Source organism: Lacerta agilis, chromosome 7, assembly GCF_009819535.1.
Source record: "Lacerta agilis isolate rLacAgi1 chromosome 7, rLacAgi1.pri, whole genome shotgun sequence".
Taxonomy (NCBI): Eukaryota; Metazoa; Chordata; class Lepidosauria; order Squamata; family Lacertidae; genus Lacerta; species Lacerta agilis.
This window is the reverse complement of record NC_046318.1, coordinates 66,498,248-66,512,163: the sequence shown is the minus strand read 5'-3', so window position 1 is coordinate 66,512,163 and position 13,916 is coordinate 66,498,248. Positions and strand designations below refer to the sequence as shown.

At 43.0% G+C, this 13,916-nt stretch overlaps 1 protein-coding gene across 4 annotated transcripts in view; it reads right to left on the bottom strand.

The window, feature by feature from the left end:
• Positions 1-9,420: 9,420 nt before the first annotated feature.
• The window catches only part of ZFPM2 (zinc finger protein, FOG family member 2), a 333,910-nt gene continuing 329,414 nt past the window's right edge, over positions 9,421-13,916 (bottom strand). For all 4 annotated transcript variants that reach the window (XM_033155731.1, XM_033155735.1, XM_033155733.1 and 1 more), the window contains exon 8: positions 9,421-12,940. In XM_033155731.1, the coding sequence (XP_033011622.1) occupies positions 10,443-12,940 (2,498 nt within the window). In that variant the 3' untranslated portion in view covers positions 9,421-10,442. The remainder of the gene's footprint in view (positions 12,941-13,916) is intronic.

The window sequence follows — 13,916 nt, the reverse complement described above, 5'->3', positions numbered from 1 at the left end:
GAGCTGGAAGAGTAAAGGCGTTTCCCCCCTGCCCTTCAACTTCCACTTTGGTTGGCACAAGTGGTGGACTGTGGATGTGGTAGAAGCCACACCCACAGAATTTTAGAATTTAGAAGTTTGGGCTGCTTCCTTAACTAACTCATGATTAATATAAAATGAGCCAACGTCAAACCATGGTTTGCAAATGTCTGTTAAACTAACCATTGTTAATATTCACCACAATTCCTGGTTCCGGCAACACAGCAAGCTGTGATTAACTAAAAGCTTCAGTGAAGCTTCTGAACTCTCATCCTTGTGGGAGGGGAAGGAGAGATTTCAGAAAGGCATGAGGCTTGCTTATGCTTCTCTACACCATGGTTTAGAATTATGTTCAGCTATTGGGCTGGTTCATATATTACTCTAGCCAAAACATGACAGTTCCTAGGGAGGAGATTGTGGCTCCTCCACTGGTCTTCTTGCTGCTGTGCTGCTATGAGCTAAGCCATGGTTTGGCTTTGTGTGTCATCCACACCCAGCTTCATTATTGTTTCTTGCTTCAGACGAACGATGGCATGTAACCATGGTTTGTTCTTTTATGGAGCTGTCCCCGGAGAAGGTTGGCAAGCTTATTAATGAATGTAATTGTCGCAGATCAGGGCAGGTTTCCCTACACCTGTCCTCTGCTGGCATGAGAATTATGTGCAGAAAAACTTTGGATACCTGAATGCATCACCTGGGCTGTGTATATGCTGTATATACACTGTTTGGGAGGATAGGGGACTTAACCAAGGTACAAAGCAAAAAACAGTGCCTATGACTGGAGGGGACTCCAGCCTAGCAGTTGTTGTTTCTCACTGATTTACATAAGACGACAACAATTGCACAATGAAAAGCAGGCAATGTCAAACACAGAATGTGTGGTTTGCAGAGTATATAAATGTAATAGAATCCTCTGAAAGGTCAAGAAGACTCTTTTGGCGTTCTTTTAAAAGCTGCAATTGAAGCGAGTGAGTCCATGATTCATTTCAATGGGAGGTGTGTTGGTATTAGCCAAGGTCCTCAATGCCTGACCTGAATTTTTATGGGGAATTTGTAAGATGAAGTAGGTAATTCCCTCCTAGAAAGAAGTGAGAATGGTCTTTTGGTACACGTGGTGGTATTAACTTCACTCCGGCTTCTGATAGCTGCGTTGTTCGCGCCTCCAGAATGCTAACCATTTGCATCAAAATGTTTACTGTAATGAAACAAATCATTTCGGTTTTTATCAGCGACTGGATCACATCTCTCATTCAACTGCTGCTGATTGCTCCAAATGTCTATAAAATGTGCTTGAACTCTGCCTTTCGATATCAGCTCAGAAGCCTGAACTGTATCTTTATGAGGGCAATGCCAGAATAACTTGCAAATGCTACAGGGACAAAGTAACACCACATTTCATTTTCGTTTTATTTATTTTTACTTTTTCACCTTATGGGACAAGAAAAAAGGAGGGGGGGGGAGAAAAGACTTATAATGCGCCTTCCCATTGGTTATTGGCAAAGAAACCCGAAACAAAACCCCGGCTTTTTAACCGTTTGAAAAAGGACTCTACTTTAATAGGGCTGCTTAGGAGAGTGATTTCCATTTCTTGTGGCCTGAGGAAGGTCATCGTCGGAATTACGTATGGATAAGTGTGATTTTCAACTGATGCGGCTTGTCAGAGAAGTGCAAAATAAAAGCAGAGACGGGAGGAGACATATTTTTAGGATAGACCCATAAGGACGATATGTGCCACTGCTTGTATAGCTATTTCAGTGGTGTTTAGGAGTTTATTTCCTTCTCCAGATCAGTGCAAGCATCTAATGGCAAAGAGCCTCACAGGGGTATTGCCGAAGGTAAGAGATGGGGAGACCCAGGCCACAGGTCCAAATGCAGCCCCTCCTCCCACAGACCTCCCTTTCTGACTCCTCCCAGGCTACACAACCTTCTGGGCCACAACAGAACACCTTTTTGCTTTTAACCCTCCCTAGTGTTTTTGAGAGCCAGTGTGGTGTAGTGGTTAAGAGCGGTAGACTTGTAATCTGGGGAACCGGGTTCGTGTCTCCACTCCTCCACATGCAGCTGCTGGGTGACCTTGGGCTAGTCACACTTCTCTGAAGTCTCTCAGCCCCACTCACCTCACAGAGTGTTTGTTGTGGGGGAGGAAGGGAAAGGAGAATGTTAGCCGCTTTGAGACTCCTTCGGGTAGTGAAAAGCGGGATATCAAATCCAAACTCTTCTTCTTCTTTCTTCTTCTTCTTCTTCTTCTTCTTCTTCTTCTTCTTCTTCTTCTTCTTCTTCTTCTTCTTCTTCTTCTTCTTCGCCTATCTGTTTTGTGTCTACATCTGTTATGTAGACCTTGCATTATAAGGACACCGAGTTGCAAATTTTCCCACCTCTGAAAATGGTAGCCAGTGAAGTGGGCTGGAGTGGGTCTGGGTGCTGGGAAGCACACAATGCTTGCATCGCTTTTTGTGTTTTGTATCACCACATAACGCAAGGTGCAGAAGAGATATGGGGCAGCAGGTATGTGTCTGCTGTATTCTCTAGTTGCAGCCTGAGGAAGCAATCTATGCATTCTTACAGGGGAAGAAGTCCCATTGGACTTAGAGGTGCTTACTCCTGCCCCGAGTGAACATGTAAGCATGGATAGCATCATACTGTTTATTTTAACGTGTCACGCAGCAAAATGGATAAAATACAAGGGAGGGCTCTGAAGTGCCCCCCCATTCACTCTAAGTGTGCATTTCCCTTTGAACTGTGTGGATAGTGCTGCCACTCCTGTTTACGTGCCAGAGTTCCTGGAATACTGCACAGCTAGCGAGAAGCAGCTCTGTATGGCTCTCTGTTATGCAATTGAGTTACCCACCTGGTGCAATTCTTTAATGCTGAAGAGGACAGTGGACAAACAGATCTTCAGAAACCTACAGTATATAAAAATGGGAGGGATGTATAGCAGGCTTAACTGCTGTCCTCCTTAACCTTGTAATACTAAACCATTGTTTAGTTACTACATGAATGAGCATTGAACTTGTGTGCTCCCACCATGCATTCTCCTTCAGTATGAACTCTCGGTTTGCACTTATTTTCCTTCCTCCAGGCTCCTGCTAACTGTTCTACCATCTTTCCTCCCCAGCCACATCTATCTTTCAAGCCCAGTCCCTTTGCATATCAAGGGGCTTAAATCTCAGGCAATTAAGCATTGCATTACAGCCTGAGCCTCTCTGTGTAAACTGACCTTTCACTTCCCTCACAGAAGTTTCACTGTTAGCATTCCATTGTTGGCATGATGTCCCCCCAGAAGTTGACAGCTGCTTATCCTCAGACTAGTGAGACAGCTAGGCAGGTGCTGGCTATTGGTTGTTCTTCATCTGTTTAAAGAAACTTTTCTAGTATCCTTTGTAAGATCATTATGTTACGAATACGCTAATGTCCCTTCTGACAGTCGCTCCTTTATTTAGCTCTTCAGTTTGTCACAAAATCACTGGAGGTTAACCTGTTTTCCAGCTCAATCTGACAGCGTTAGTGGGTGGGGATGGTTTTCAGAAAAAGCTGAAGGTAACACATGACATTGAAGCCAGTTCCAAAAACAGAGATATTTCAAAAGTTGTGAGGATTTAACCTCAGGAAAGTTATCTCCTGAGAGTTTTTGTGTGTGCAGTGGATTGGGCAGAAACCACCTGGTGTGATTTTCAATTATAATCATTCTAAATAAATAAAAACATCCAATTTAAAATAAAATTTATATATTAGACAGAAATGCCTCTTTCTAGAAGACCAAAAACCTTCCTGCATGTGTTCTTGTGGTTTTGTTTTTAATAGAAAGTGGCATTAAACAACTTTGTCAAAAAAAGTTCAACAAATTTTGTTGATTTTCACTTTTTGAAATAGGGCAACCCTAATTAAACTGGCCTTTTTAAATCAGTTTTTTTCCTCATCACATTTGAAGGAAACCCATATTAATAAAGCTTGTTTCCTATTTATGTGGTGTGAATATCAATTGAAGAGCAGCAGGTGTTTTGTAGTTCAAAGGGAGCAGCTATCTCCTCCTCGAATTTTTAAAAGCTCCAATACAACATGTATGTGAAATCTAACTTTGTGAAGGTCTATTTTACTAGCTTGGCTGGATGATAATTTGCATTGAAGGCTGTAGTTCAAACTCCATTTACCTAAGAGCAAGCCCGTTATTCACTGGTATTACTTCTGAGTAGACATGGTTAGGAATGCACTGCAAATGGATTATTCTTCCCCTCCTCTGTAATAATAAAATAGCTGTTTATTAAAATTCAATCTAGTTGTCATGTTGGGTTTTTTATTTTTAAAATATGCATATTAGGGTCATATTACAATATTACATGGCAGATGTGTGTAGCCAACTTTTTATGTTTTAATGAACAGCAGCATCAAGGGGCTATGAGTTTGCAAAAAGAAACAGTGGGTGAGAGGACTGGTTTATCCTTTGGCTGTTTTTCAATGCAAAATTCTCTCCTCAGCTGCTTTTCCAGTCCAGCTGCAAGGGACAATATTAACCAGTCTCTCTGCACTCTTCTGGCATTCAGGTATGATTCTTCCTGTGGTTTTTTTTTTACATTTTTTAAAATAATAATAATCCAGGTGACTATTAGATCTTTGTTGTGTAACAATTTGGCACCACCAAAAACACACACAGAACACAGAACATCTCATTAGGGTGATTGGATGCAAAAGATGACACAGCCCCCTGCACCTTTCATAGTCATGGGATTTCGGCAGGTGTCATGCATGACAAGCGACACCTGGTGGAACTTTCTCTTCCGTTAAATCTGCAGGATCCCCGTCCCTTTTCTTCCTTCTCCATGCCACACTACATCCTGTTCCCTGTGTTTTTGCACTTGGTTTTAATTAATCTGGATTGCAGACCATTCCCTGGTTGCATCCCTACAATAATTAGTGCAGATCAGAATCTCCGCTTCACCTGTTAAAGTGTGCTGAAATAATTGCACGTCTTTATCACTCTTTAACCAGAACTGACTGCAAGAACATTGGGAGGGTTAAAGATGTTAAGATATAACCCATCCGTGTTAATTCCTGTGTTTGTATTCCTAGACCAGAGGTGGGAACCTTTCTTTCATCCATCATGGACAACCTTCTGGGTGCTGCATGGCAGTGGAGGGCATGGCCCAGAGGCTGCAGCTGCTTCTTACCTTTGTTCAGCAGTGGAGTTTGGTCCATTAAAGCAAATGGGTCTCTGCCCCACCACGCTCAGTCTGCCCTCAGCCAGCCCCCCTGCTTGAATGCCTTACTACTTGTACAAGGACTAGGATGTAGCACTGGTTGCCGGCTTCCTCCTCCTTCTCCTCCTCCGTCTCAAAGCTGCCTCTTGTAGAACTCAGCAAGATGGGATCAAGGCTAGAATTAGCTTCACCAGCCATTGGCTCTGGCTCCACCTCCTGTTGGTCTCCCTGCATTTGACCCTATGGGTCCCAGTAGGCACCAGCAACCAATGTTGTAGGATGGGCTACATGCCAGTCTAGCAAAAGTCAGAAGTTTCAGCACACACCCAATTCTCCACCTTCCATCCAAGAATGCAAGAGGCATAAGTCACAGTTCAAGGACATATTCCAGACAGCCAAATGCACTCACAGGGAGCGGCTAGCAGGGCATGTGAGAAGTGCAGTCTGCAGAAAGTGGGTAAAGGTAAAAAGGCAGAAAGTGGGAGTGTGGGCTTGGGAGTCTGAAGACCTAGGCAGAGAGGAAAAGAGGGTCATACTCAGGCCCTGTACCTAGATACTCAGAGAGAGCATCACCACTTATTTCTCTTTCTCACCCAGCTTATTTGCATACTTGACTCTTATGGAATTGAACCATAATGTCTCATGGCTGATTGTCATCCACCAATATGCTTCTTATCGTTGATACCATATTTGTCCCAGAGAACCACAGACACAAGTCAATGATGGCACATCTTTTATTGGATCGCCAATTGCCTTGGAGTTAATACAAGCAACTGCTAAAGGTGTTCAGGGTTTTGGATTGGGAACCAGCAGGAGCCAGGAGAACACAGGGTGGCTAACACTGTTTTTGGCCTGAGGGTTGTGTTCACCTTTGGCCAATCCTCTGGGGGCACCATGGGAGCAATGGGCGTGCCCAAAGGTGGGTGTGCCCAACCCCATATACACATGCACACACAGGTCACACACATGTGTCCCCCCCCCCCCATTTTGTCACCTCTGCCAACATGGTTGTAGAAAGTCAAAGATGATGAACAAAGGGACACATTAAGGCAGGACCAAGAATTTTTTGCTAGGGTTTTTCTGAATACCATTTTAACAATTGAAATGGCCACATACAAAACTCATTTCCTGAATGCAATAATTTGAAAGCAAATCCTGTTAGCAAGTAAATCCAACTTGTATCTTTCTCTTTCCCTTGAGAGGAACTAGTTCGTTTTAAATGTGAGGCCTGCACACAATAGCTAACACCTGTCTTTTACAGAAAAAGATTATAAATGTACTACATTTTCTCTTTGTTCTTCTCCCTTAAGAGCTCTTAACTCCATGCCAATATCTCAGTAATCTCATCTTGCTATTAAATATTTGCATACCCAACCTGAAAATGAGAGAGTTAATGGGTGCAGAGAAAAATTGGATATATTCTATCCATTTATAAAATTTCCTATCTGTCCTTGGAGATGTGGAATTCTGGATTAATCACCCTAGAATAGCCATGGGAGCAAAGAATATCATTAGTTTAAAAACTCAGCTGGCTTCACTTATAGAGGATATTGCATGATAAATTTTAAGCTGGTGCTTACACAGTGGCCCAGTGGGAATGGAAAATATTATTTCCCCCTGAAGCTGTTCGTCCATCCTGCACAGCATCAGAGATGTTCACAACTGAGGATAGCAGCTCAAGAATTAAGAACACTTTCCCAAGGGAAATTGCAGTGGGTGGCTTTACACTTTGTTCTTTAAACAGCAGAGTCCAGTTTGCCAGATTGTTGAGAGGATGAAACTAATTTTCCGCAAAGAAACAATGGGCTTCTTTTAGTTTTCCCTCCAATGCGTGGTTTTCGTACCTGGAACACCTCATATTTCACAAATCCAATTCCTTGTCCTTTAAGCATCATTGGCATGTTACCCCATGCCTGCTCCTGCCCTCTGCTTATGTCTGATGGTATCCTGTAATTCAAATAACAGAGTCTCCTGTATTGAGGTTCAGGTTACTGTGGCTCATACCTCAGTCCAGGAAGGTGGAATGATGCAAGGTGGGCAGACTTAAGGCCTGCAGAATCTGCTTTTGTTTTTTATTAGCTCTCCAGGACCCACCCACCAGAGCCTAGTGCAAAATTCATGCCCTTAGAAGTGAAGAATTATGAGCCCAGGAAGTTGGTTTGATTACCAGAGCTGAATGGAGCTTATAGTCCTTCCACACAAAAAATTGCCCCTGGTATCCCAAGCTCTTCATTTCAGCAGTTTACTCTAAACAGGAGAAGGACTTGGGCTATCAGTCGGAATGCTTGCTAATCTTACTACAAATCACTCCCATGATCTACTGATAGATTCGGCTCTACATTTCTCCCATTATCCTTCCAGCTGTAACATTATATAACTGAACCTTGTGAATGTAGGGTTGTAGCATGGTTTTGTTTTGTTTCTTAGATAAACCCCACAAATTCGCCCTGGGAGGTTTTTAAAGCCATACACAAACTACTTTACATGGTGTTGCCCCGTTTTGTGCTCCTAATCTATAAAGAAGCTGCCTGTTAAAGTCTTGAACCGCATAAACCATTTCTAGGTTAATCCAAATTGGGTTAGCAGTCACCATTTGAGGTGTATGGTGGCTACACTTAGAATTCAAGAAACTGCTCTAGGATGGAATAATTTGAACAGCTTACTGAGGTCTGAGGAGAGGAAAGAGTGGCCATAGATCCCATATGTTGCTGGACTCCAATTCCCATTGGCTGTAGCCAGCATGGCCCATAGTCAGGATAGTGGCAGTTGCAGCCCAGGCACATCTGGAGGGAGTCAGGTTTCCCACCTCTGCTCCCCATAATAATGAGACTGGAAAATTATTGGTGTGGTTATGGTGCTTACACCATCTATCTCATTATTTACCACTTGACCGAGTTTGAGCTGAGTTCTAGATGCCACAAGCGTGTGCTCCTGGGTTTGTGGGTGTTCAGTGCACCTGCTGAGCTTTGCATGGATTGGGCTTTAGCAAGGCGGTACAAAAGCAAGCTGATGCAAATTAGGGGAAAGGACCTGTAGCTTACTGGTAGAGCAGCTGTCTTGCATGCAGAAGGTTCTAGATTCAATCTCCAGCATCTCTAGGTAGGGCTGGGCAAAAACTTGCTTCCTTAAAATGCTGGGAAGCCACTGCCAAGCAGCATGGGCAGAACTGAGCTAGATTGGCTAAAGGTGTACAGTAACTTGGTACATTCATTTGTTTATTACGGTTATAAACCAGCTCAAGAGGCACATATAGGAGAGCTTTCTCAAAAGTAAAATATGCATTTAAAACAATATACAACAAACAGCTTAAGACTTAAAATTAAGTTAAACACCTAGACATATGAGAACCTAAAATTTTAAAATTTGAGATACCATACAGAATGACCCTATCGCCTTGGAGGCTAACTTCGATTATTTTCCCCGCAGACTAATTTGTTGTGGGAGAATAGACTGCGCCTACAGATCTGCGTGCAGAATCTGGCAACCATCCTGGTCGTCTTTTGATCTTTGCCTAAAAGGAGAGCATTTAGTTTAGGCTTCTCCGGAAGATCAGCAAGCCTCTCCAGTTGGGGGGCAATGGTGTCTCTGCATACCTCGTCATAAAAGGGGCATCTAAAAATAAATGTTCGGGGCTTCCTATTTCCCCTAGCAGGCAGGCGCAAAGTCTCTGGTCGTATGGGACTTTTCCAAAAGATCCTTCCAGAACCGGCGAAGGCAACGCCGAACTTCGGGCAAGAGTAAAGGCCCTTCTTGTGTTTCTGGATTCTAGAAAATAGAATCGGGGCAGCGATGTATCTCTCGTTTTCTGCGATTATAAAATCATGGGACCTCAATGTAACTTGGTATAAGACAACTTCCTATGTTCCCAACACACTATTTATGTCTGTTTTCAGGGATATGCTTGATGTCAACATGGAACTTCAGTATATGTGTCACAACCCTTTCAGTGTGCCTTGGTGAAAACGGAACTCAGTTCAGGGAGATGAGTATTTTCCGGGATCCACCACTCACTCGTGATGGGACGAGAAATACTCCTTTCCTGAACAGCTTCAGATTGCTCATCCCCCTCCTTATATGTTGTTTTATGGGATACTGTCATGGGACACAGACCCTCTACAACTGAATGTGTTGTGTTGGTACATTCCACACACACCCACACACCCAAATGAATATACTAAGGAGCCCTTGCAAATGAATGAATTACTTCCAGAACAGTCTGACGATGTGGAATTTTATTCCATCCATATACATGCATAGTAACAACATTTGTTGAGAAATTATTTCTATCAGAAGTAGAACATTATCTCTGTGATCACCAGTTGCAGTATTGCTACTTTTATATTTAAATATATCTTATAAATGAATTAGATTCATACTTGCAGCATTGAGTTAAGGTTTTCATTTTGACTGTGCCTTTCAAAAGATAAAACTGATAGATATGACCTCATTACTTACAATACTGCTTCCAGTAATTTTTGTTCATTCTTTATAAAGTATTGCATTTAACAGCAAAGGTTTAAAAATCGAGACAGAGATGCATCAGCAAAAGAAAATACAAGTACTATACAAGGGGGGAAATTGCCATCTTCGTTTTAACGGACGTTTCGGGTTAAGAAAGTAGACAGGAACATACTGCTACATACAAATGCAAAGCCTAGTGACTAAGGTACTGTATCTGCTAAAATATAAAGTGCAAATTGAGCCAAATTCTTCTTTTTAATAAAAAAAATTGAAATTGAAATTTTAAGGCGAACTTTACAGCATAGTTGAAACGTTTTGCAAGTTATATTTTAGCATCTACACATATCTGCAATAGCATATAAGGGGAAAAAAACAGGATACACAGGTGCTTTTGAAGCTATTACTAAAATGCTTTTCCGTATAGTTTGTGACTATTTTCTTTAAAATCTACTATACAGTGCAAACCATATGTGCTACACAATAACTATACAATAACATTACAAATGACTTTAATATAAAGTTGTTGTTTCTTTTTAAATAAAAAATAAACTACAGCTATGAATACTGCTGGTAAAATAAATTAATTGCTTTGAAAATGGCACCAAGAATACACTTTACTAATGGACTGTAATGGAAGTACAACTTTAAAGTCTTTAACTCAGCAATGATGAATTAAAGCCTGATTGTCCAGAAGTAATACAAACAGCTCTTTTTCAGACTCATATGGAACAATATGCTAAACACAGGTACCAAAGGTGGGGCCAAATGCTTTCATTTGACGTGTTCTGCTGCATGTGATGAGCAATAAAACTTCTTATGAGTTATAAAGTTTGATAGGTTGTTGAACTGGATGTCACACAGGCGGCAATACTTTCCACTGGTGGGTGCCTGAGTGGACCCATTCACGCCCTTTGCTATACTAGACAACTGTTCTTCTGCTGCAGGAATGGTTGGAGAGACGTTTTCATTGGCAGCTAAAACATTATCAGAGGCCCAAGATGGAGATTTGTGCCCATCTTCATGCTGCTGGGTATTCTGGGAAATGTTCTCCTGCTGAGGGTTTGCCGCAGGCCTTTCCTCCTGTTTCAGTCCGCCGTTAACTATAACCATGCCTCTGTTTTTTGGCAGCAACGGCAGAGACTCTTTCTTCTGGACTGGGCACCCATTGGAGGGAGTCTGGCCCTTCAGGGAATCACCTTCTGCATTTGTACTTTGATCTGCATCGTTGTTGTGAACGGCAAGGGAACTAGAAATGTAATCACTTGGCTTTATTCCATAATATGGAGAAAGCTGGTCTGCTCCTTTAGCTTTCTTTATTGCTCCTGGATAAAGGCATTGTGGAAGAAACAAATGTTTGTTTTCTTCTTTTGTAGCAATGAGCTGGGCAGCTTCACTGAAGACTTTAAGTCCTTGAAGAGTTGCTAAGTGCGTAGAAAACAAGTTTCCGTTGGGAGAAGGCTGTTTCGAGCTCCCGTTTTTCTCACATTTGATTATGCTCCGTTCGTAACTGACCTCGGGGCTGTTCCGTTCGCTTTCTGGGTTTTGAAACACTTTGCTGTCAAGTTGCCCCATTTCATTACGCTGATGCACAGTGACAGGGCAGAAATTCTGCTTATGCGCCAGGTAATTCTCTACCTTGTTAAAACTGATCTTGCATACTGTGCATTCATGGTAGTCCAGCAACCTTTTGGGGGAAGCAGATGTCCTATCAGACTGGGACAAGCATTTTTTGCTGAGATCTATAGGTACGTCCATCTCCAAGCAAGAAACGGTGGAATGTGGTGTGTCGCACTTTGAGGCCGGGATGCATTTGTTAATGGACAGCGATGTTTCTAAGTGCTTCGAGACTATTCCTGGAAAGATATCGCAGCGTGGGTGGTAGCACTCCCCAAGGCCATCGGTTGGCTCTTGAGAAGATGTGCATGGGTTGGGGAGATTAGCCACTTCAAGAAAACGCTGCTGGACCAGCTGTGGCCTCTGTTCTTGTTCCGGCAGGCACATCTCATACATCTTCCTCCGCTTGCGTGTGCGCATCGTCCTCTGCATGGCAGGCACTTTGTTGGAAGCAGACCTTTTCAAGGGAGGATCATGACGTGTGGCACAATAATACTGCTTGTGGACCATATATGTCTCATGCCTACTGAAGGTAATATTGCAAGCTTCGCACGTGGTTTTGTTGGGATCACTTTCTCCTTCAATTAAAGGAGTAGTCGTTGAGTTCTTGCTATCGGAAGGTTTCCCGTTCATTTTCTCATCACTGTTGGCAGCACTAGCCAGCTTTTTCACCTGTGAGGAGAAGTCCTTTTCATGCCCCTTACTGTTTGGCCCAATCATGTCTAATACAGTGGAGGAGTTGATGCAGGAAGCCTGAAGGAGCTGATTCTCTGGATCTGAAGTGTGAGGCGTACTACTCAAAATGTTGATAGAATTTTGACCGTTGTTGGGGCTCACAGCCTCCGGCATTTTTTCTGAAACACTGCCAAAATCTGGTGACTTTGCCATTTGCTGCCATCGACTGCTGCAGTAATGCTTTTTGTGCACTAAGTAGTTGTCCAGATTGTTGAATGTTATGTTGCACTCAAAACAGGTAGCTCCTTTTGGCATGAGCGGACTGTAAATGACAGGAGGATAATTGTTACTTCCATGCCTCAGTCTTCGGTGAACCAACTCAGACATTTTGGCTAAGATCTCAGAGGCCTGAGGAACGACAGTGATGTCCTGGGGAAAAGCGAACTGAGAAAGAAAAGGTCCCATTGGAAAAGAAGGACCCATGTTAGGCTGGACTGGGGACGAGGCAAGCCTTGGGCTAGATGGCTCAGATTTTATTTTTGTGTAGGAAAAACTTTGCTTATTTGTGACAGGCTGTGTTTCTGGCCTCTGATTTGGAAGGAAAAGGGGAGTCTTTTTTTCACATTTGTCGAGCTCAGTGTCAGAACTTGCATCCTTTGTCTGCATTGTCTTTTGGCTTTGAGAGCCGTCATTCCTGTTCAGCAGATCTGAAGTTGCCTGCAAAGTCTCTTCGTTGCCACTTGGAGAGTGTTCAGTATCACTTTCTCTCTGAAGTTTGTTGCCAGAGACATGTAGATCTTGGTGCTGCTGCAGCTCCCTCTGAGTTTGGAAGCCAAAATGGCAGTGTGTGCATCGAAAGGCAGCTTGAGTGAGATGTGAGAACAGGTGCTGATGGAAGTTAATCACGGAGTCTGCAGTGTAGTTGCAAACTGTACATTTTAGGCTAGAACCAGAGGGAAGAAATTCTTCCATTTTTACTCCTGCAAAAGGGGTAAGAACAAAAAACAAAACCAAGTTAATTTGAGTCTTTTGTCCGCCGGAATATATTTAACAGAAAGCAATTACAAATCCTTATAAGCTTCTGAATTTTATAACGCACACTTCACATTCCCAGGGCAGTTACAAAAGTGTGTGTGTGTGTATGAATATTAGAGAGTTGTGAGTGTCTTAGTGAGTGCTTACTAAGCTAGTCATAGCAGGTTACCCATGGGCCCTTTCTGCTAGCCAGGCTGAATAAGGCAGAAGAGCATTGCTAGATGGCACTCAGTGGATGTCTTTCCTTTGCTGCCATCACAACCACAGGACATTCTTGAAGCTGGACTTTTACCTATATTTGGCCAGATTCACACAGAGTTTTCCACTACCTGCATTCAGGCTGCATTATTGCCCCAAATAAGATGAACAGGCTGTGTCTTGTGGGAGAAGGCTTGAGAGCAGTCATGGCAACCACCCAAGCCATGTCTGCATCATATCAGCTAATTAGGGTTTCAAGAGAAGTGTTGGCCATGCCAACAGAAAACTCCCCAAGGACTCTTATGATGAATCCCTTAAATTCCATCACATACATCCCGTCACCCAGGGGCTCACAATCCTGATAGGTCCACCACCCCAACAGCAGAGAGAAGCAGCAAATGAAAGCCTAAACCTAAGTAGAACATTATTTGGTCACGACACACGTGGACCACAGAAATTACCCACTCCCAAACCACCCACATGCTGGTCAGTACAGAACACTATGTTGTGGCTGGCCATGTGGTGACATTCTATGACCATGAGTCACACCAGGACAAAGGACATTCAGTGTGGACTTTTAAGATCCTCTCCCCTTCATCCCAGACTCTAAGCCTGGCAGTCTTCAAGGCAAGGTCCGACCCCACTTTTATCAGCCTTATGGGGATAATAGCATGATGCTATGCAAACAGCTTGTCTCAATGACAGCACCAGTCCCAGGACTAC